This window comes from Arachis ipaensis, chromosome B5 (assembly GCF_059453495.1).
Source record: "Arachis ipaensis isolate K30076 ecotype BB chromosome B5, ASM5945349v1, whole genome shotgun sequence".
Taxonomy (NCBI): Eukaryota; Viridiplantae; Streptophyta; class Magnoliopsida; order Fabales; family Fabaceae; genus Arachis; species Arachis ipaensis.
The window spans coordinates 151,658,514-151,680,263 of NC_142440.1; the positions used below are offsets into that span (position 1 = coordinate 151,658,514).

Below are 21,750 nucleotides of genomic sequence, written 5' to 3' on the forward strand. Positions count from 1 at the left end.
CACTTGCAAGATCTTACAAAACTCATGAAAATATTGAGAAGAAGTCGCAAGCAAACTGCTGGACACACTCATGAGATGGAGAGCGTTGTCGTCTAGCCCGACGACGGCGTGAACTGGACAGCATCACGGGTTAAACGACAACGCTCTCCATCTCTCTACTACACATGAAACAAAGATGACTGCTGCAGTTGCGACGACGTCCTCGACAGCGACGATGGACAACTTGCGACTGCAGGACGGCGGCATGATGTAAATCATGTTGCTTGTATGCGAAGTTTGTATTCGTAGGTTTTGATGAATGACAAACCAACAAACGACATGAAAGACAAACCAACAAACAACTTGAATGAACAAGCATGTTGAAAGATCAACCAACATTCAACGTTGAGGAATGAAGAGTTGAAAGCAACACAACAACAACAAGAAACTCAAGTCCACAACATTTGAAGACAAGTATAGTGTCTTAGGACTTAGGTAACTTCTGTTAAGAACCAATTGCTAAATCTCTCAACACACACTCACAAAATGTTTTGATGCACATCTTGCAATTCGATGCTAGCCAAATGGTTTAAAAACTTGTTTTCAAAGGTACAAAAGCATAGGAATTGACTCCAACAAGTTTGAGATCAATCCTAAGCATTTTGAAGTGATTTTAAGCCATTCTTTAAGGTTTGCATCGATGCACACTCATCTTGCATCGATGCAACCTAGCTGAAAATTCAAATTTCAGCTTCAAAGACACATTTGCATCGATGCAAAGTGTTATGCATCGATGCAAATGATTCAAAAACATAAAAAACGGCTAGTTTTAACAAAACGGATCCATCCCATTAACTCCCCAACGTTTCTAAGGTTTGGGGAGTCTATAAATAGATGGATTGAAGCCTTATTTCATATATGTGAGTATTTGCAAACTATCTTGTTCATATTCTTTCATTCTACACATTTTTAAGGTGTTATAATACACAATTTGAGAGAGCAATATCAATTGGTTCAATAGTGCTAAACTTGTAACCATACACTCTTCTAGAGAGTACTCATTTCATCTCAACAATTCTTTGAGAATTGTTTTCTTGTAACACTTTGTAAATTGGAGTGTGATCTCCAAAGTTGAGTCAAGAGTTATAAACACTATAGTTGGTGAGGATACCAAAGAAGTATACTAAGTACTCAAGGCAAATCTTAGAGAAGGTATCTCTAAGTGGAGTGGGTTAGTATACGAGTGGTGATCATATACCGTGAGGTGTTAGAAACTAAGGACTCGGACTGTAAAAGGTTTTGCGCGAGCACCTTGAAGCTTGGCAATAGTGGAACTTCTCAATAGCGATTGAGAAAGAAAGTGGACGTAGGACAAGGATATTGCCGAACCACTCTAAATAGCGTTTGCATCTCTCCAAACTCATCTCTTCAATATTATTGTCTTTTACCTTTGAGCAAATAAATTGTGATCGAAAAGTAGCTTCGTAAGTACTTAAGGAATAGCTTAAGTCCGATTGGTGAAAAGCTTGATCAATTTATTTGAGTTGGTGTCTATTGGAAAGTAAAAGCTCCTTATAAATGCTTAGCAATTGAGTTAAGCTCTTGGAAAAATACTAGTACAATAACACTTTTGTATATTGTCTTTAACTTTCGCAAAAAGATTAATTGTTGTTGCAATACTCAATTCACCCCCCCTCTTGAGTAATTGTGCATAGGTTCTACACATGACACTCTCTGGCTCTCTAGCTCTTTGGCTCTCTTAGGCTCTCATTCTCTCAGGCATGGAGGAGGAAGATGGATCGGAGTTTTGGGCTTGTGACTACAAGAAAGTTAAAAGGGAGTTAGAGTTAGGGATTTGGAGATTTTGTTACTAGGTTAAAGGGTAAACGGATAAAAAGACGCATTACTGAACCACTTCTTCCATTCGGTTTGGTTTTGCCAAGTCAACCGAAAACCGAACTAAACTGATCGGTTTAATTCGAAAAAAAAAACAATTTTTTTTTGTTTTCATTCGGTTCTTGTAAATTTCGGTTTGATTTTGCGATAAATTTCGGTCCGATTCGGTAACTTACACCCCTACTTTTTGGAATCATCCTTCATCTACAATCATTTGAACCAAGCTACAATAAGATACATAATTAAATAATTTATCAAAAGCCTAGAAACCAATGAAGAAATTAGACTATAATTTTGAGCTAATTGAATGTTTAAGAAATTAGATTCTAAACTTTACAGTAAGCACAAAAAAAAAACAAAGAAACATGAGTAGTGATAGAAAATTAGGAATTTAAAAACCCTAAATTGAGAGAAAATGTGAAAATATGTAAAAAGACCTAATGTGACATTAATGGATGGACTTGGCCATGCCGAACTTGAAGACGAAAATATGAAGGCAGCGCTCGAGGAAGTTCTCAACGGTGAGAGAGAGGATGTAATCGAGCTTATTCTGCATCTCGTCGAGAAGGTCGTAATGGAACATCCTCAGAGGCTTGGGCATTGCGACCAGATATGGATAGGCGATGAACTGCGGTGGCGACAGCAACAATGACGGCGAGGCGAGCTCTCTCTCCTCTCTGAATCTCTCTGTTTCGCTAGCTCTTCTCTCATATCTCCTCAGCCAGCAGCACTGAGTCCACGCCCAAAACGTGCTTCGAGTGCTTCACATCCGTCGGAGCAAAAGCAGAACAAGCGGCAAAACTTACTGGGGAAGAAGATGCAACAGCGACACTACGCAGATTTGACGCGCCATAGTGAGAGGGGGCTGGCCTTGCGCTTCAGAGTTCCGGCACAGTGGCACGTTGATGTAGGCTCAGATGCAGATGAGTCGGTGGTGGTGGAAGAAGTTGGAGATGCGGCATCGCAGTGTTTGTCCTCTATTGGAATCGAAAAATTCTTATTAGAATTTTGGAGTTCACCATTCTTATTGTTTCGGTGTGTTTATTTTGTTTGGATGTGAGTTTCAATCATGCGTAAATAGCAGGAGTTTGTCGATAATTATGGAAGGGAGTTTAATAAATTGCCATAAACAAATTATTTTATGGAGATTTTAAAAACTTTTATTAAAAATTTCCACAAATAAGTAAATATCCTGTAACGAGCATAATTAGAAATACATATTTTAAGAATAATTTGAATGAATTATTTTATTTTCAAATATTTAAAATTAAGTAAAAAATAATTATAGCCATAAATACTCTTTAAAGTACATATTATATATATTTTTTAAACAAAAAAAATTAAAATTGACTCTTATTCTACAGCCAATTTGAATAGCACCCGAATACATGGTCACTTTGTGAAAATGTGCATTTTAATAAATGCATACACATATTTGAATAATTAAAAAAGAAAAGTATTTATCTCCTAATTATTTACAGAAATAATTGAGACAATAAAAATCAATTTAAATCAGTCTAAAAATATTTTATTTTATATTCATTAATTATTTTTAAAATAAATATATAATATTAAATATAATAAATATATAATTTTAAATTTTATATGTATAAAATTATAAATATTAAATTAAATAAAATAATTTTAAATTATATTACAAAAGATTAATTAAATAGCTCACTAGTCCGGTTAAATAAGTGTCGGGGGTTCGAATCCCGCCTTGTGCATGCAGCAACCCATTGGCCAGCGGCAAACCCTTAAATGGAGCTCAGTACCGCGACGGATTAGTTCTTGACCTGCCGGGTTGGGGGATACCCCAAAAAAAGCAAGATAACTAATGATAGATTATTCTCAATTGCTACTTTTCCGTTATGTGAAATTAGTCCGTTACAAACTAAAACTAATTGTCACCATAGGAATAATAGGATGAGTTTTCCACTATTCGTGCAAAACACACCTTAGGGCGACTGTAAAGGAAAATGGATAGTTTTATTTAGTTAGAAGCAGTTAGGTTAATTATTCTAGATAAGGAAAGGTTGTTATGATAGTTCAAGAAGTCAGGATACATTCTTGGGTTGACTAGTTCAATGGATGGGTAGCTTGACTATCCTTCTAGCTAGTATATTCATGTATCAATCACCTTCTATGAAAGCTAACCATGCGTTTAGTTTATGTTTTTATTTTTTATTTTTATTTTTAGAATTGTATAAAAAAAAAAAGAATAAAATATATTTTTTGTTTTTAATATTTGTGATTTTTTTAAAAATAATCTTAACGTTTAATTTTATTCAATTTTATTCCTAATGTTTTCAATTGATTCAATTTTGTTCTTAATGTTTTCGATTTGTTTCAAAATTATCCCTAAACGTTTTCAATTTTGTCGTTAACATTTTAGATGAAATTAACATTTAGGGATAATTTTGATGCAAATTGAGAACATTAAAAACAAAATTAAATACAATTAAATGTTTAAAATATTTTTAAAGAAAATTACAAATATTAGGAGTAAAAAATATATTTTTTACTCCAAAAAAAAACAAGAGGTGAAAAAATTTATTGTTTTAGTTGTTTTCTTTTTTCCTCCACAAAATCTAAAAAACAAAAAATATTAAAAATAAAAACAAAAAATAAAATACAAACTAAATACACACTAAGTTTTAATTCTTCATTCATATACAATTTCTACAATACCCATTTTCTCGTATCTGCTTTCACATGACCATTATTTACTTGCTGCTCAAGCTACTATCCTTTCAGCAACACATATTAAAGACACTAATCTAGCTTGCTTTGCAAATAATAATAATAATAATAATAATAATAATAATAATAATAATAATAATAATAATAATAATAATAATAATAATAATAATAAGGGTTAAATACTTTTTTTGTCCTTAAAATTTAAGATCAAAATCAAAATTGTATCCAACCTTTTTTTATATTAAAATCATCCTTAACATTCAAAAACATTTTAAAAAGACAAATTTACTCTTGTAAAAAATAAATTATAAAATAAAAAATATAAAATAAAAAAAAATTAAACCCCATCCCAGCCACCATCATCATCAATTCCACCATGTTGTAAGTAAATTAGTCCACCATCATTATCTTTCACCTCCTCTTCGGCGTCATTATCATCCATTACCGTTCAACCTCACCAGTGAACCTCTGAACCTGACCCACCCACCACCACATGCACCCAATCACCCACACCTCTACCTTCATCCCACTGTCCCTCTCTTACCACCAGATATAACCCACAGGCTCTTTCTCATAATCCACCAACACTATCAATAGCAACAATAGAAAAAAATACATAAAGAAAAACAACAACAATAATTAATTTATTCAACAACAATTTTTTTGATACAACACCAACGACTTTAACAATCTCAACAAAAATAATTTCTGGTTTCCCAACCCTGACAACGAGATCTGACCCACGCTCTTGAAGATTCTTCCTGAGATTTGAAACCGATTGGATCAAGAAATTGGCACAAAAAGGACCGGTCTTATCGAATCCTGAAGAGAATTTGCCGTAATTTGAAGGGTCAAAGCAGTAAATAGCTAAGATTGAGTGTAATTCGTTGTGTGCGGTATTTAGGGTTTCATTGTTGTGGACGCGTAGGTCGTTACGGGACCACACGACGGCGGCACAGCGGAGTGCGGTGATGCCTAAGGGGTCAAAAGGACGGTGGGGGAGAAGAGGGAAAGGGGATTGAAGTGGATTGTGGGAGATTATTAAGATGAACGAAAGTTTGTTGTTAATGGAGTTTGAGGAGAGAGAAAGTGGGGTTGGTGTAGAGAGAGAAAGGTGGGCGAGAGAAGAAGCTTGGGTTGGGACTTTGAGCGTATTGGGTTGTTGAGGAGAGAACCAAGTTTGGATCTTTGGTTGGAGGAAGAAATGAGTTGGGAGGATAATGGAGAAAGAGAGGGATAATGAAGCCACTGCAAATGGTGGAGATTAATTTTTTATTTTATAATTTATTTTTTATAAGGGTAAATTTGTCTTTTTAGAGTAAAAATGATGATTTTAAAGTGATTTTGAACGTTGAGGATGATTTTAATAAAAAAAAGGGGACGATTTTGATTTTGACCTTAAATCTTAGGGACAAAAAAAGTACTTAATCCTAACAATAACAATAACAATAACAATAACAATAACAATAATAATAATAATAATAATAATAAAAATAATAATAATAGTTTTTTTTACTAGGAATAGAAGAACTATCAATTCAAAGGAGTCAAGATATCCATCAAGGCCAGGTTCATTACATGAGTAGTGCATCTTCCATCCCCACTCTGTTTGGATTGGTAAGAGCATATTGTGCTACTTTATGAGCTACTCTATTTTTCTCTCTCTTCACATGATTAAAATAAATTGATCTAAAATTACCTATTAAATATAGACTATCAGCAATGAAGGAACCAAAACAAGAATCATTTATCTTTCCTTGTTTGAGAGCTTTCACCACTTGCATACTATCACTCTCCAAAATGATGTTTGTAAAACAACTTTCTATAGCCATCTTCATTCCTCGATAAGCAGCATATACTTCTGTCTCATGGGCCTTAAGGGGGAAGGGAATAGCCCAACAAGTTGTTGCCATGACTTGGCCCAAGTTATCTCTAATAACAACTCCTACACCTCCCTTATTAATATTACCAACTGCTGCATCTACATTAACTTTCAGCATTTAGTTTGGTTAGCTCTTCTCACTTCTGCATAAGGAAAATAGGTGGGTTATGACTCTTCCTCAACTCTTCCATAGTAGCTTGGGTGTTTCAGAATTCTTCGAAGGAGGTCAAAGCTTTTTTTATTTCTTCCTCAATTGTTAGCACTTTCTTTTCAAAAATCATCGAATTCCTTGCTTGCCAGAGTTGATTTAGTAAGGTAGAAAAAAGGCCCTGTTCTTTCATCTGAAACTTACCCAGAATCTCTGTAATCTATCCTTTCACATTAATTTCTCTATTTTTTTAGACCTTAAATTGAATGGTGATGCAAACCAGAAACGCCTTGCAAAATCGCAGTGTTTGAAGATGTGTTCTTTCGTCTCCTCTCCTACCCAGCATCTCTCACAAATTGGTGGGCATTCAATTCCTCTGCGCCTTAGGTTCTTCATAGTTGGGAGGGATTTATGCATCAGTCTCCACAGAAAATTTAGTGTTCTTGGGGGGCTTTAATCTTCCAAATCTGTTTTCAGGTACCTTCCTCTCTCTATTCTTCTTGCCAATTTGTTGATTGATTCCTGTTTTGTGCTTTAATTTCGTGGTATGCTAGCTTTACTCTAAACAGTACATCTTTTGCCTTTTTCCAAATGAACTTGTCTGTTTGCTCTGATTTGAAAATTGGGATCTCTAGGATTTGTTTTGCTTCGAAAGGTAGGAAGACTTAGTTTATCAGCTCTGTATTCCATTCTTTTTCCTCTTCCTTCAGAAGCTCCTTTACTTTAGTATTCTTGTCTAGAGATAGTGGGTTGGGAGACCATACTTTTGAACCGTTCTGTTTGGGTAGCCAGGGATCTTTCCAAACTTTAATCTCTTTACCATTACCTACCTTCCAGAAACCACCCATTTCTAGCACACCTTTTGCTTGCCATATACTTCTCCACGTGAAACTGGGAGTGAACCCCAAATCTGCATTCAAAAAGGTTTTTCGATTGTAGTATTTTTTTCTCATGGTTCTTGTGGCCAGAGATTTTGAGTTCCGAATGAGTCTCCACCCCTGTTTAGCTAGGAGAGCTGAATTAAAAGCCTCAATGTCTCGAAAGCCTAATCCACCACTTTGTTTTGGATTACAGAGTTTTTTTCACTTTACCCAATGTATCTTTCTCTCTTCACTCTTCGAGCCCCAGTAAAACTTACTAATCATAGATGTGATGTGTTGACATAGGCTAGTTGGTAACCTAAAACACCCCATGATGTAAGTTGGAATTGATTGAACCATCGCTTTTATGAGCACTTCCTTCCCAGCCTTTGATAGAAACTATTCCTTCCACCCTTTGAGCTTTTTTCACACCCTCTCTTGGACGTACTCGAAGACTTGTTTCTTGAATTTTTCAACGAAAGTCGATAGCCCCAGATACTTTGATTGCCTTTCAACATCCTTTACTCCTAACCGTTCTTGGATCAGCCTTTGTCTGATAGTAGGTACATTTCGCCTAAAAGACAGCTCTGATTTTTCCATATTAATACGTTATCCCGAGGCTTGTTGGAATCTGACCAGCACTTCCTTTGTTGCTTGGATGTCCTGGTCCGTTGCTCTAGTAAAGAGTATACTATCATCTGCAAAGAAGAGATGGTTTATCTCTGACCCGGTTCTAGAGATCTTGATCCCGTGAATTATTTTGCTCTCTTGCGCCTTCATGAGGTTGCCCGATAGCACTTCGGCACAAATAATGAAGAGGTACGGGGAAAGGGGGTCTCCTTGTCTCAATCCTTTCGAGCGTTTGAAAGGTTTCGATGGGGCTCCATTCAGCAGCACTGAGAAGGAGGTTGTACTGACACAATTCCAGATTGTTTGCACCCATCTATTTAAAAAACCCATTGAAATTAACATCTCTCTTAGAAAAATCCACTCGACTCTATCGTACGCTTTCTCCATATCGAACTTTAGACCTACATAACATTTTCTTCTCCCTGTCTTCTTTTTTATGTAGTGAAAAATTTTAAAGGCAGTCAGATTATTATCTGTAATTAGTCTATCCGAGACAAAGGCACTTTGATTTTCATATAATAATAATAGTTACTTGGAGGTGAAAGCAATAAGCTTTTATGAGCATTATTTATTATTTAAACTCCTTATATTACTATCTTATATTACATAGTATTATATGTTTATATTCTCTGAGACATAATTACAATATGAGAAATGTTAGAAAGTTAATATCTTTATCATATTAGTCAATACTTGGTCATCAATATTTTATTCTTATATTATTAAAATTTAAGATTTAAAATTTTAAATTTAATTTATTGTTTAAAATTTAGACTGTTAGATAAATATTGATAAAAAATAATAAATTTTATTCACCATACAACATTGTTCATATAATATTACATAGAATTGGGAAAAACCCATTATTGTATCGTTATTTTGGATTGTATGATTGAGTTTTGGACTCTTGGTTGAACAACATATACATGTATAGTTTTCAACTTTTCATGCTGTAGAGAATAGAAAAAAGCATATTATATTGTTGATGAAAATGAAGAACAACGAAGAACTTTTGATGAAGGTGATGAGTTGATGCATTTGATCATCTTCTTAATTCATGGATCGTTTAAAACTCTGTGGCGATACTCTCCCAGAGCCCATATAGGAAATATGTTTCGATACGATGCATAGGTCAAGGCACAGTTCCTAAAATATACTCCTACAATATCCTGTATTTTTTTAGAGTAATAAAAAAAATGTACATTAGTGAAACATATATAATTACTAAATCCATTAGGTATTATTATGAAGAATTATATTACCTGTTCTGGAAAGTCTCCATCTTCCATTTGTGAATTGATTAGTACCTTCATTCCACGGTGTATGGGCGTAGCATCTATCTCAGCCTTTATTTTATTCATAAAAATTTTAATAATTAGCCCAGTAGCGTGTACTATAATTACATAAATAAAGAACGATTGTATTTGGTAATTACTTTAGCTAGTGTACTTCAATTTTTCCACCTTGACAAGACCATTGCAATTTGTAGGATCTCTATCCAAAAGACTCAAGAACTTAAAATATGTAATTAAAATATGTAATGGAAAAATTTATATTTGCCTACTTATTACCTGTCCTGCGGCAATTAGAGATAATAAAGCCCATGATGTTTGAATTATATTTGCACGGTTGTCTTCTAGATTTGTATACACCTATTTGACAAAAATAAAAATAAAAAATAAAAAGTAGCAAAATACCTTGAGTATACAATAACTTTGATGTGTGCATGTATGTTTTTTTTAGATCATTCGTATAGACTTGATCCAAAACATGAGAGAAATAATATCCTTTAAGGAAAAGTTTAGGGGCAGCAACTTTGTTAAATTTTGGCCAACATGTAACCAGCAAAGGAAAGTGAGTCATTGGATGAAATCTCACACCAATTTCACACCATTAAAACCATCATTGATGGCTATTTGATGGCTACAAATCACAAAAATTGCTGGCCCCTTAGCATTCCTCATTTTTTAATTTGTAGTTCATCTTTTTCGATATTGCCATCAAAGACAAACACAAATCACAAGTTTCATCAAATAATTGTAAAATGGATAATTACATGTGTTACCTTGTTTTGGCTTGACAAGTAACTTTCACCCCAACCACCATTAGGAAGTTGTTTTGACAACAAAAATTGACATGCTTTGCGCAATGAAGGACAGTTATGGTAGTTCTTTCCAACGGTTTTTAGTGCCTCTACAGCAAACCATGTGCCATATGTATAGCAAACCCCCCAACAACCATACCTATATATATATACATAAGTGCCTCTCATCAATTGTAATTATATATGTGTAAGTTAGTAAAACCTAGCTACAATAATTGCAAAGTAAACATAGAATAGGGTGTAATTTTGCACAAGGTAAAGTAGCTCTTTATCTAATTTTTTATTTTGTTAAAATCTGAGGACAACAAAACAAGAAGGACGACACATAAAACATAGTCTAGTAGTTAATTACCATGAGCCATCAGGATTTTGTGTGTCTTCAATGTATTGGATTGCTTTGGAAATACAATTATCTATTTCCTTTCTTCTATGATTCGGATATAGCTTTTTAAATAGAACCAGGGCTTGCACTGCCGATGATGTGCACTCCACATAACTATTATATTTCACCATATGGAACACAATTAATTAAGTGGCAAAATTAACCGTTCAGCATGATGCAATAGCAGTTGAAAAATACGAAATATATATCTTACTCCTTCTCAGTGAGGCAGTCCTCAAAAAACTCTGTTGGATTGAATTTCTGTCCGTGACAAATCAAATTTTTTTAGAAACGGGAACAAAAATAATATATGCATGTGTAATAAAAATTTCACATTGGCTTTGTAGAGTTATTGTATATAATTTTTTTCTTTTTTTATTTATTTTATATGTTTTTATTAATTTAGAATCAACAATAATCAAATTCTAATTTTTTAATAATAAAATTTTTAATGTTATAAAATTATTCATTCTAAAAATTAATAAAAAAAATATAAACAATTTATTTTATTAACTTAAATTTTTTAAATAAATAGTTTCTTTGATATATCATACCTCTAGCCAATTATAGGCTCTTCGAGATTCCCAAGCTGAGAATCCGCCGCTACTGCTCTGTATTAAAATGGGATATAACATATAAGATATCAAAAATGTTTAATAATCAAAATAAATTAGTCAAAAACAATCAAAATTTGCAATAATAATGAATACGAAATAAAATAAGTTCTGAATTTTTTTTGTCTCTCTAACATTACCATAAGATATATACATGTGCATCTAATAACTATAAAACTCAAAATTGGGAATTTAATGGTATAAAAATTTTACTTAGACCTTGTTAATTATATATTGATTTTAGTATGGGATCTATATATGCATCTAAACAACAATAAAGCTCCATTTACTTATTACATGTTCATGTAATTGCCAAGGGATTCCATCAATACGAGGGAATCGATTTCCAACAAGTTTTTAGCCTTGTTATACAGCCTACCACAGTTAAAATTTTTTGTCAATAGCCTTATTTAAAGGTTGGTTGATTAAGTAACTTGATTTCAATAATAGTTTTTTGGACGGGGACTTTCGTTAAATTATTTTTATAGAATAACCTTTTGATTTTATTTAAGGTTCTGGAAATTGGTTTGTAAATTAAATAAGAATTTGTATGGTTTAAAACAAGCTCTATGTGAACGGTTTTTGAAACTCAGTTCAATTTAAAAAAAAATTGATTTTAAAAGTATTAAATTTGACACATTTTCTTTTGTGAAAATACACACCTACATTTATCTTTTTATGAAAGTGTCATGGGACTAATAGATTTTGTGATTTGTAGCCATAAATTAGTTATCATTAGTGTTTTTATGAGTGGTGCAGTTCATATGCCAACTCTTATGATTAGATCTCTTTAATTACTCTATGTAGGTTCAGAAAATTCTGAAGATCCTATTTTATATTGATATGAGTAGATGCTTTATAGTATATCACCATCACAAGTTCTGATCTCTCATTTGTTGTTTGTAAGATCCTATTCATATTTTCTTGGCACTAAATTGATTTTTTGGCGATGCAACAAACAAACTACCATTAATAGATCAAGAACAGAAGAAGAGTTTAGAAGCCTAGCTATGTGTAATACTAGTTGAGTCTGTTTTAGTCTTTTGGTTAGTTTTCAGTTAGAGTTATTTATGCTAAAATTGGAAAAGAGTCTGTTAAGTTAATTTTGACTGCATTACAGTGTTGAATTAATCAATGCAAATTCTTGTATCATTTCTTGAGTGCCTAAGGCTTATATATTTGGCCCTTCACTCATGCAAATTAAAGCTAACTCACTGTAATTCACCAATTAATTCTGAATTCTCAATACAGATTGCACAAATTCTCTTCGTTTCTATGCTAACTTTCTGCATTTTCTAAGATTCGTTCATAGATATTAGAGATATAACTATTCATGTATCTCTTCCTATTAACTTAAGTTTTTCGAAGAAGTAGTATCATGACATGATATCAAAGCGACAGAACCTGGCTTATCTCTGTTCTTTATTTCTTCAAGAACACTATTAATGAGGATCTAAATTATTAGAAAGAAATACCTGGAGAGAGAGAACTACATTAACAGCATCATAGAATCTCTCTGTCTCCATGGCTTCCCCAACAAGATTTGTTGGCATTTTTGACAATAGGAGTGTAACCTACAAATTAATGTTGTCAAACTTTCAAAAAAAAAAAAAATCTAAATAATGGATATCTATTTTAGACCAATTTTTGTTTTGAAAATTAAACAGTTATTTAAAATTAGAAGTAGAAACCAAGAGATATAGGGAAACCTTTAATCCCTCGGCTGTGCAATCAGAGACGGTCAAACCTTGATCTGCCATGGAAATGGTCCATGCTCCTTTTGAAGTTTGTCTAAACATTGCCATGTAGTCTCCACTTGGGTTTTCACGAACCTTAAAGATAAATAATATTCAACTCTCATTTCACACTAATTACTAATTAGCATTGCTTCAAAAATATAAGTATAATCCTTTCCATTATCTATGTTTAGATATTTATATAATCCTTTCCATTGATCTTTGAAGCAAATTGATTGAAACATTTTTTTTATTATTTATCATGTCAGGTTAGGACTTATTGTGTGTTAGTTATAATGGTCTAGGCCAATTTTCCGTCAACTTTGTTAACTAAGCAACTGATGGAGACTAATATTAACAAGAATTTAAAATTTTAAAAGTTGTATGAAAATATCGTAATAATTTAAAATTGTCCTATAGCAAAAAATTATAACATAAATTAGTATTTTAGCGACGATTTCAAACTGTTGCAAAATATAAAAAATACTTCAATAAATATTACAAATTAGCAATGGTTCAATACATCAAAAACCATCGCAAATTACTTAGCATCACTTTTACCCGCAGTTGTCTAAACCCTTTACTAAGTGCACTAGTGATGCTCAAATTGACTATAGTTTTAATCGTTGCAAAAAATTTTACACTAAACAATAAACAAGTCATCGCAAAAATACTTTTTAGCATAGTGAGAGTGGTCTATAATAAGATATTTAGGTTTAATGTTTTAACAGTTAATTTCATTGTCGTCGTTATAACAATATAAAAAATTGAAATCACATATTATTAATAATTAATTACTACCTGGGATGCCTTTATAAAATCATGTGCTTTCTTAAGTGTAGGTCCATACTCTTCGTTCATATTGCAAGCAAGAATTGCCTGTATAGCAAAATTTGCATTCCAGGCTTGAGCACCAACACCCTTCATTCAAATTCATCAATAAACCAAAAGTTACAGTAATTAGTACTAATTAATAATCAAAATAATACTACTATATATTCATAAATATTAAATAGACCAATTCATTACATGTGTCAATCAAACTCTAAGAAATTAGTTAGTTATATATTTAGATCACTCTAAAGTAATAGCTCAATTATTCATACCATGAAATCACCAAATTAAATTTTTGGAATTTTCTTTTTTATGCATGAAAGAAATAATTTTATTAATTTGATATAAGAGTTTAATTCTGATGCACTGACAGTGTAAAATATTTTTTTTCGAAGAAAGGGAGCTCAACACACTAACGTGGAGCATGAGGAACAATACAAAAGTAAACAAGACAATAAATACAGAACGAACATAATATAATCCGATATCATCTCCGGCATTGCCATCAACAACCAAACGGATCAACACCACGCCATTTTCTGTAACTCAAAAACGACTTATTCTTGATACCCTCAACACCTGTCTCAGAGTTTTGGAATATTCTGCTATTCCGTTCCAGCCAAATGTTCCAGACAACTGACAGTGTAAAATATTATATATAATCGTGTAATCACAACCGATTTCTTAGATAACCATTCACATGATTAATATAAAAGGTAATTATTACTTTTGCTAATATGATATTATATGATTGGATGCACGTGTAAAACGCACGTGTAAAATAGTTTTACACTGACAATACATCAAAATTAAATTCTAAGATATTAAGAAAAAAAAAATGCAAACCTGAATTTTCAAACCATCTTCAGCAATCCAAAAATAATCAGGAACACGAGCTAAATGATGTTTATATGCCTTTGAGTTGGGATCATCAACCCAACATGCCATCATACACAAAACCTTCCATTTCCAATTCGTAATGAATAATAAGTAAATGTGCCTATGGATCAAAATATAAACAAATTCAATGATTTAGTAACGACTAATTTAATCTAATTATTTATATATACCTTGTCTACAACTCCAAATGAAAGGTAATTTGTATTCTCACTATCATAATATACATAATTAATTGAGCTGTGTAGTGCCTTTTCTCTAAGCTTAGTAAATGGCCAGCACTTCAACAAAGGCTCCCCAATGTGATAAAGAAATTCCCATAAGATATCTTGCATTATAGGGTGCGGATAATAGAGATCTTCCTGAAATTGAATAGCCGTTTCAGTAATTATTATTTCAGATTATTTAAACTTATCATGAGTTGTCTCACTTATGTATCATTTACTACTAGATCAAATCTGGCATTTAAAAAATTAGTTAGAATAATGTTGAAATTTTTCTTTTGTTTATTTAAAAAAAATTTAAGAATTAGCAATTTTAATTTATATTTATCAGTACTTTTAGTCAACAGTAGTCCAACTTCATATTTTTAATTGATATTTTTAAATATTATTAATTAATTATTGATAAAAAATAATAAATTATGTTAATTCTGTAGCATTATCATATTTTAAATTTTAGATTCTAAATCATAAATCTTTAACTATAAATTTTACATCATAAACCTGAACTCTAAAATTGCTAAATGTTAGTTAATTTCCTAAACTTTTTCAATCATCAGTTATGGGAACTGGAAAAAAAATATATATTTTTCGCATCTTCATATAAATTTGTATAAATAATTATTTTATATTAAATATAATGATGATTAGATGCTTATTTTCTCAGAATATCTTTTTCTCATTTGAGGGGATTAATAAAGAATTATATTATGTGTATACTAAAATCAGCCACCAATATAAAATATATGTTAAAATATAAATATATATTGAAAATAAATTAAACCATACATGTATTTATATACAAATACATTAGTGGCTGATTTTAATATGGAAAATACTATTTGCACACTAAAATCAGCCACTAAAATTAGCCACCAATGTATTTGTGTATAAATTTATGTGTGGTTTACTTTATTTTTAATGTGTAGTTATATTCTAATATATATTTTATACTAATGACTAACTTTAGTAGCTAATTTTAGTGTACTAATAGTATAACTCTTTCAATATACAAATAGCAATTTTGTTAATGAATATAAAGATTGCCTTAACCTTAGCAACATTGTTTCGAGCATTGTTCCAGTTGATTTCATGATATGGCTCATTGTACATCTCCTTTCTTAAAGATCTGACTAAGCCGGTGATAGGACCCACAAATTTCTTTCCATAAACATATGACATCGCCATATAAACCAACCGACAATAGGGCATGATCTTTCCTGCCATTTGTTTAATAAGGACAAGATTAAGAAATTATATAATTAAATGGTTCCTTAAAGAAATTGAAAATGATTATGAACCTGGATGAAAAGGGGTGGATCTAGGTAGAAGCCATAGCTCCGGTGGAAGTGGATTGCACCCTGACCACTCATAAACTCCAAGTACCTTTAGATAAAATAATATATTTTCATCTTAATAATAATGATCAAACCTCCTAAAATTGTTCTTAATCATATTTATTATTTTTAAAATTCTAAACAAGAAACTATTTAAATGCATTCAATATCTTAAAAAAAACTCACGTATTTTCTTTTTGAATTTAGAGATTAGGAAAATTATTAGAGAATGACTATTTATATTATGAAGATATATAAATCATGTTTAATTTGGACATACACTTGTTTATTTGGATGCACAATATCAATTAAGAAACTCTAGCAATTATAAAAGGATTAAATATAACAGAAAATTATTTTATTTGACCTATAATAGGTTTCATTTTTATTTTTATATGTATATTCATAAATAAAAAGAGTTATATATATAGTGTATCTTAATACATTAATTTATGAATATATCATATAAACAGAAACTATGTAATTATAATAATTTAGTGATGCTCAATAAAAATATAAATCAAAGATACTAATAACATAATTGATGTACTTAATTACCGAGACCCAGAACTTTCCCCATGATGGAACAGCTACTAAGCCACCATGGTCAAGAATCCATTTTCTGGCTCTGGCCATTGGCATGTTTTGATTATCTTCAAGTTCTTCTCCAAGTATTCTTAATGCAATGTAACTCAATGCTGATCCAAACATTGTGCTGTGTCCCTCTATATGGAACCCCCAACCACCATCTTTGTTCTGTCTCATTCATTATCATGGAAAAATTCCAACCAAATAACAGAAGTTAACACTGTTCAACAAGGCCTTAGCTTGTGTAGAAGCAGAATGTAACATGTTTACTATACTCTTCTCACAAGTTGGGTCAAGAAATAAATAAAAAAAAATAGAAGTCTTGGTTGTCTAATACAATCAGGTTAAGAACTAATTCGTTGCGGATCAAAATTTTATTTAAAGGTTTGTCGTCAGCCAACAGATTACTACATACACAAAGCAGAATTCGAATCTCCTAACACTTATTTTAACGAACTAGTAAATTAATAAGTAATTATCACAAAACCAAGTTAGTTAGTTAAACGGTTTAATTGTTAGAGAAAATAACAAATAGATCCTGACCTTTTGTTTCACGGATATATTCGTCCCTGACCATTGAAAAATACTTTTAAGTCCCTGACCTTCATAAAACTTGGACGGATCAGTCCCTGACAGAGGCATTTAGGATCAGTCCCTGATGGAGACATTTGGACGAAGGGACTGATCCGTCCAAGTTTTGTGAAGGTGAGGAACTTAAAAGTATTTTTTAATGGTTAGGGACGAAAATGTCTGCGGAACAAAAGGTTAAGGACCTATTTGTCCTTTTCTCTAATTGTTATATGGTAGTATATTATTTTTATTAATGTATTGTTTATTGAAAATTATATTCATAAGTAACACTACTTTGAAGCTAGCCTTGAAGTTCTGTTTGCATATGCAGAATCCTTGAGAAATGAGAGATAATAATAATTTTTATGGCTACCTGATGATTATATAAATATCGAATAATTTCCCTCTTATGCTCAGCACCTAAAATAACATCAAGTGATCCCGTAACATACAGTTCAATTACCTGCGAAACACACCACACAATATCTAAATTGTAAAACCAAAAGAAAAGAAAGTGATCGATATTATTATTACTTACAGTGTCCATATATTAAATATTTTTATCATCTATTTAATTAGTTATTATATATATTCATATTAAGTATATACTAAAATCAATTATTAATATTACTACTCACTAATATTACACATATATTAAAAATAAATTATATAAGATAAAAGTTGAAACTCACCAAAGGCTGAATGAAAAACAAAGGGCCAGCAAAGTCAGCAGGCCAATGACCATCATGTGCTTGAATAGAAGAATAGAAAGTGAGAGATCTTCTCATTGTTGCAAGCAATGCTTCTTTTCTTATCTTCTCTTCTTCTCCCACTTTCACTGCTTCTGGTATTGGTCCACATTGGTTCTCCTTTTTCAGCTGAGAATTAAATGCACATGAATAAATATCGAAAATGTTTGGTAAGTAAAGAAAATCAACCAAAAACAGCCATAATTTACCTTATTTAACATTCATTAATTATTGCGATAATTAATGAATTCTAAATAAAACAAGTTTTGGCTATTTTTTTTTTTGTCTACCTAGCATTACCCAATAAATATATACATGAGAAATCAGCTACTAAAATTAAATTTTATATATTTATTTAAAAATATATAATAATTATTTTAGTAGTTAATTTTAGTGTATAAATAATATTTTTGATAAAAAATATATGCCATTAATACTTTTTATTAATGTTAGTAAATATTTAATTAATATTTTATTTTTATATTATTAATATTTAGTATTTAAAATTTAATACTTAGAATATAAAATATTAGTCGTCAAGTATTAACAAAAAATAATAAATTTTTGTATTAGTTATATATCATTATTCTAAATAGATACTCATCAGTAATGTTATTCACGTATTTGTGTCAAGCATTAATTAATAAGATTATTCCACTCAACAACCACACAACAACTTATAATTGAAAAATAAAAGTACGAGTATTTGGAAAGTATGCATCATCATTAATGGGATAGCCTGATAGGTTCTGCTTTATATAGACACAAAAACCTATTACTAATAAATTTAATAATCTGTCATCATCCACTCATTCATTCCTGAATAATAATTCAACGTGTTTTAACTTTTAACTAAGCATTTTCTTTATATCCGATGTATCTCGTGTGTACTTTAAATATTCTACTTTTTAAATAAGAAAAAATATGTACGTATAGTATAATCTATTTATTAAAGTTTGACTAAAGTATTTTAAACTTTTAAAATATACAATTTAGCACTCTAAAATTGTCACATAATGCGATAGGGTTTCTCTATTTGAGTTTCATCAAGAAGGTTTCTTTTCAGAAAATAAGGAAAAAATATTATTATTATTTTTAAAGTAAAAAGTTGTTACATTTAGATATATAAAATTCTTTCTTAAATTTGGAATAGTTGTTGGAATTTCTTGGTGAGTTCTTTAATGATGATTTCTATTTTGGAGGGGATGATTGTGCCTTGTTTAATTTGGTATGTTGTTCTTTCTTAATCTGTTTTGAGTGAATGGTCTTTTCTTCCACAGAAAATTTTATTATATTGCCCTTTTTTTTAAAAAAAAATCTTGAGATTTTAAAGAGACCAATAATTAAAGATATATAGGCTGTGTCTATTTAAAATATGGAGGTTATGTGAACTTGTTTGCCTGTTTACAGGTTTAAGCCGTTATAATTATTATAAAAAGAATGTTCAAATATAATGTCAAAATATCCTTTTATTTTATTTTTGAATATCCTTTTAAAGTTATGAAAAATATAATTTTTTAAAAATTTATATACAACTTCTCAAAAAAAAAAATAGTTTTATTTTTTTGTGATTTTACTTTTATTAAATTAGATTATTCAAACAAAAAAAAAACATACTTCTAAACAAAAAATAATTTTTAACTAGAATAATACAGTAATATCCAAATATACTCTTAGACTACTTCAATGAAATAAGGATGCTCTTACCCAAAAAAGTAAAAAAAAAAAAAAAGGTGCTTATACGTTAGTCAAACTTCCATATGCATAATGCATAGTTGGATTTCTGGTTTGATTTGTAAACGGTGGATCAAAATCAATTACATATTATTTAAAATTATATCATTAGTTTTTTAATTAAAAAAATTTCATAATTAATTAACATACCTGGAGTCTCATTAAGAGGTCAGAACTTTGTTTAACGGAGAATCGATTGTTGGTGAATTTTTGGCGCAATCTTTCAACTTCAGCACGTTCTTCTTCAGTTCCTGCATTTGGATCAAACTCCCAATGTTCACGTCCAATGAAATTGTTCCCAGAAATCAAATATTCTCCATCTTCAGCTATCTTCAGCTTCCACATGCTTAAATCTAACGATTATTATGTCACTGGTGAATTTAAATACACTCAAACATTAACTCATCAAAACTACGAAGAAAAATGTTATATTATTATTATTCAAGATTTCATGTAATATCTATAAATGAAATTAAAGAATGAAGCTAAACATATATGTACCAGGAGAAAAAAAGAGCCTTCAATTAAAATTAGACAGAACACCGAGAAAATAATTAATGCTCAAAAACAAAAACAGCTAAAGACATATGAATACGTGTGATTATATCATTCTAACATATAACATCCGTACAATTAGTAGTTGGGTGTTTAATTAAGAGGTATAAATTCCTGTATATGTAGGTAAGTATTATAAATCTTAGATCTCTTAAAAATAAAATTTTTAGAGAATTTACAAACGTAGTTATTACTTACTTTATGAGTTAATTTTTAGAATTCAGTTAGGCTCATTTAATTTTAATTCGAAATATCTTATTAGAATTTATTCGATTCAATATTTGTTGAATCATCCACTTAAAGTTAATTTAGACCTATTCAATTTCAATTCAAATAATAAGTATTTATAATTATTAATCACTGCTAATTATTTATTTTTGGAATATGTATGTTTGGTTTGAAATTTTTTATTTTTATTATTTTATATTTTAAGAAATATGTGTATATGAAGAAAAGTGTAAAATCATTATTTAGATTATTTATTTTATTATTTTCACTTACTTTAAATAAATTTTTAAAAATAAAAAATACTAAAAATAAAAATAATACACATTTTCAATAACCAAAATTAAAAGAGTTAATCTTATATATTATGTATGCAATTTGTCATGAGTTTTTTTTTTTTCAAAAATTTAAACCGATAAACTCAGTCAAATGAATAATTACCATCCTAACACAATTATACATAGATTTTAGTACAAAGAAAATATAGAGAGATGAGAGAAGGTGGAACTTTGACAACAAAATTAATAACTAGGTTGATGTATAAATGTTAAATAAATATGAGAGATTTACATAGAAGAATGAACGAAATGGAGATGCACAAAACAACAGTAAGAATTGAAACTCTAGGGATGAAAAAGTACCTCAAATAATAGAAAGAGATGAAGAGGTTTGACAGATTCAGAAGAAACACCTGCACAGAGTTGGAACAATTGGGAGTCAGTATCATACCTTATATATCACGTAGAACACTTTGATATTTTTGATTGCTTGATTTATAGGGTTTGAACGGTGTAGATTTCTTTAAATTAAGGGAAACAAATAGATAAACTTTTCAAGTTAAGACTAGTAGTCTACTCTTCTTAGTACTTAATTATATTTTCTAAACACTATTATCGGAGGAAGAGAGTTAAAAAGGTGTTCAAAAATGAAATAGATAGAGAAATTTTTAATAATTACATCTAAATGTACATTTTAAAAAAGATAAATTTACATTAAAATATAAAATAAATTTTATTTTTTATTAAAAATCATTATTTTATATTTACATCTGAATATAAAATAACGATTTAATTTTTATCTCACGTTAGATGCATGATATATTATTA

At 30.4% G+C, this 21,750-nt stretch overlaps 1 protein-coding gene and 1 pseudogene across 6 annotated transcripts; both read right to left on the bottom strand.

The window, feature by feature from the left end:
* Positions 1-5,099: 5,099 nt before the first annotated feature.
* Positions 5,100-6,491, bottom strand: LOC107641340 (blue-light photoreceptor PHR2 pseudogene; annotated as a pseudogene).
* Positions 6,492-8,886: 2,395 nt separating this feature from the next.
* Positions 8,887-21,454, bottom strand: LOC107644510 (lupeol synthase). Of its 6 annotated transcripts, none has more exons than XM_088488602.1 (19): positions 21,286-21,452; positions 20,015-20,210; positions 18,074-18,259; positions 17,755-17,844; positions 16,782-16,979; positions 16,188-16,272; positions 15,940-16,106; positions 14,839-15,027; positions 14,615-14,728; positions 13,736-13,855; positions 12,908-13,030; positions 12,674-12,772; positions 11,139-11,195; positions 10,799-10,845; positions 10,555-10,698; positions 10,164-10,341; positions 9,670-9,750; positions 9,361-9,444; positions 8,887-9,267 (listed from the first exon to the last, which is right to left on the bottom strand). In XM_088488602.1, exons 1-19 carry the CDS (start codon positions 21,369-21,371, stop codon positions 9,154-9,156), a joined length of 2,358 nt encoding a protein of 785 aa, XP_088344728.1. In that variant the 5' UTR covers positions 21,372-21,452; the 3' UTR covers positions 8,887-9,153. The 6 variants fall into 6 exon arrangements, with proteins under 6 accessions (XP_088344728.1, XP_088344729.1, XP_088344731.1 ...); XM_088488603.1 differs by having other exon boundaries at positions 20,015-20,235; positions 21,286-21,422; XM_088488605.1 differs by having other exon boundaries at positions 20,015-20,217; positions 21,286-21,414.
* Between the last annotated feature and the right edge of the window lie 296 nt (positions 21,455-21,750).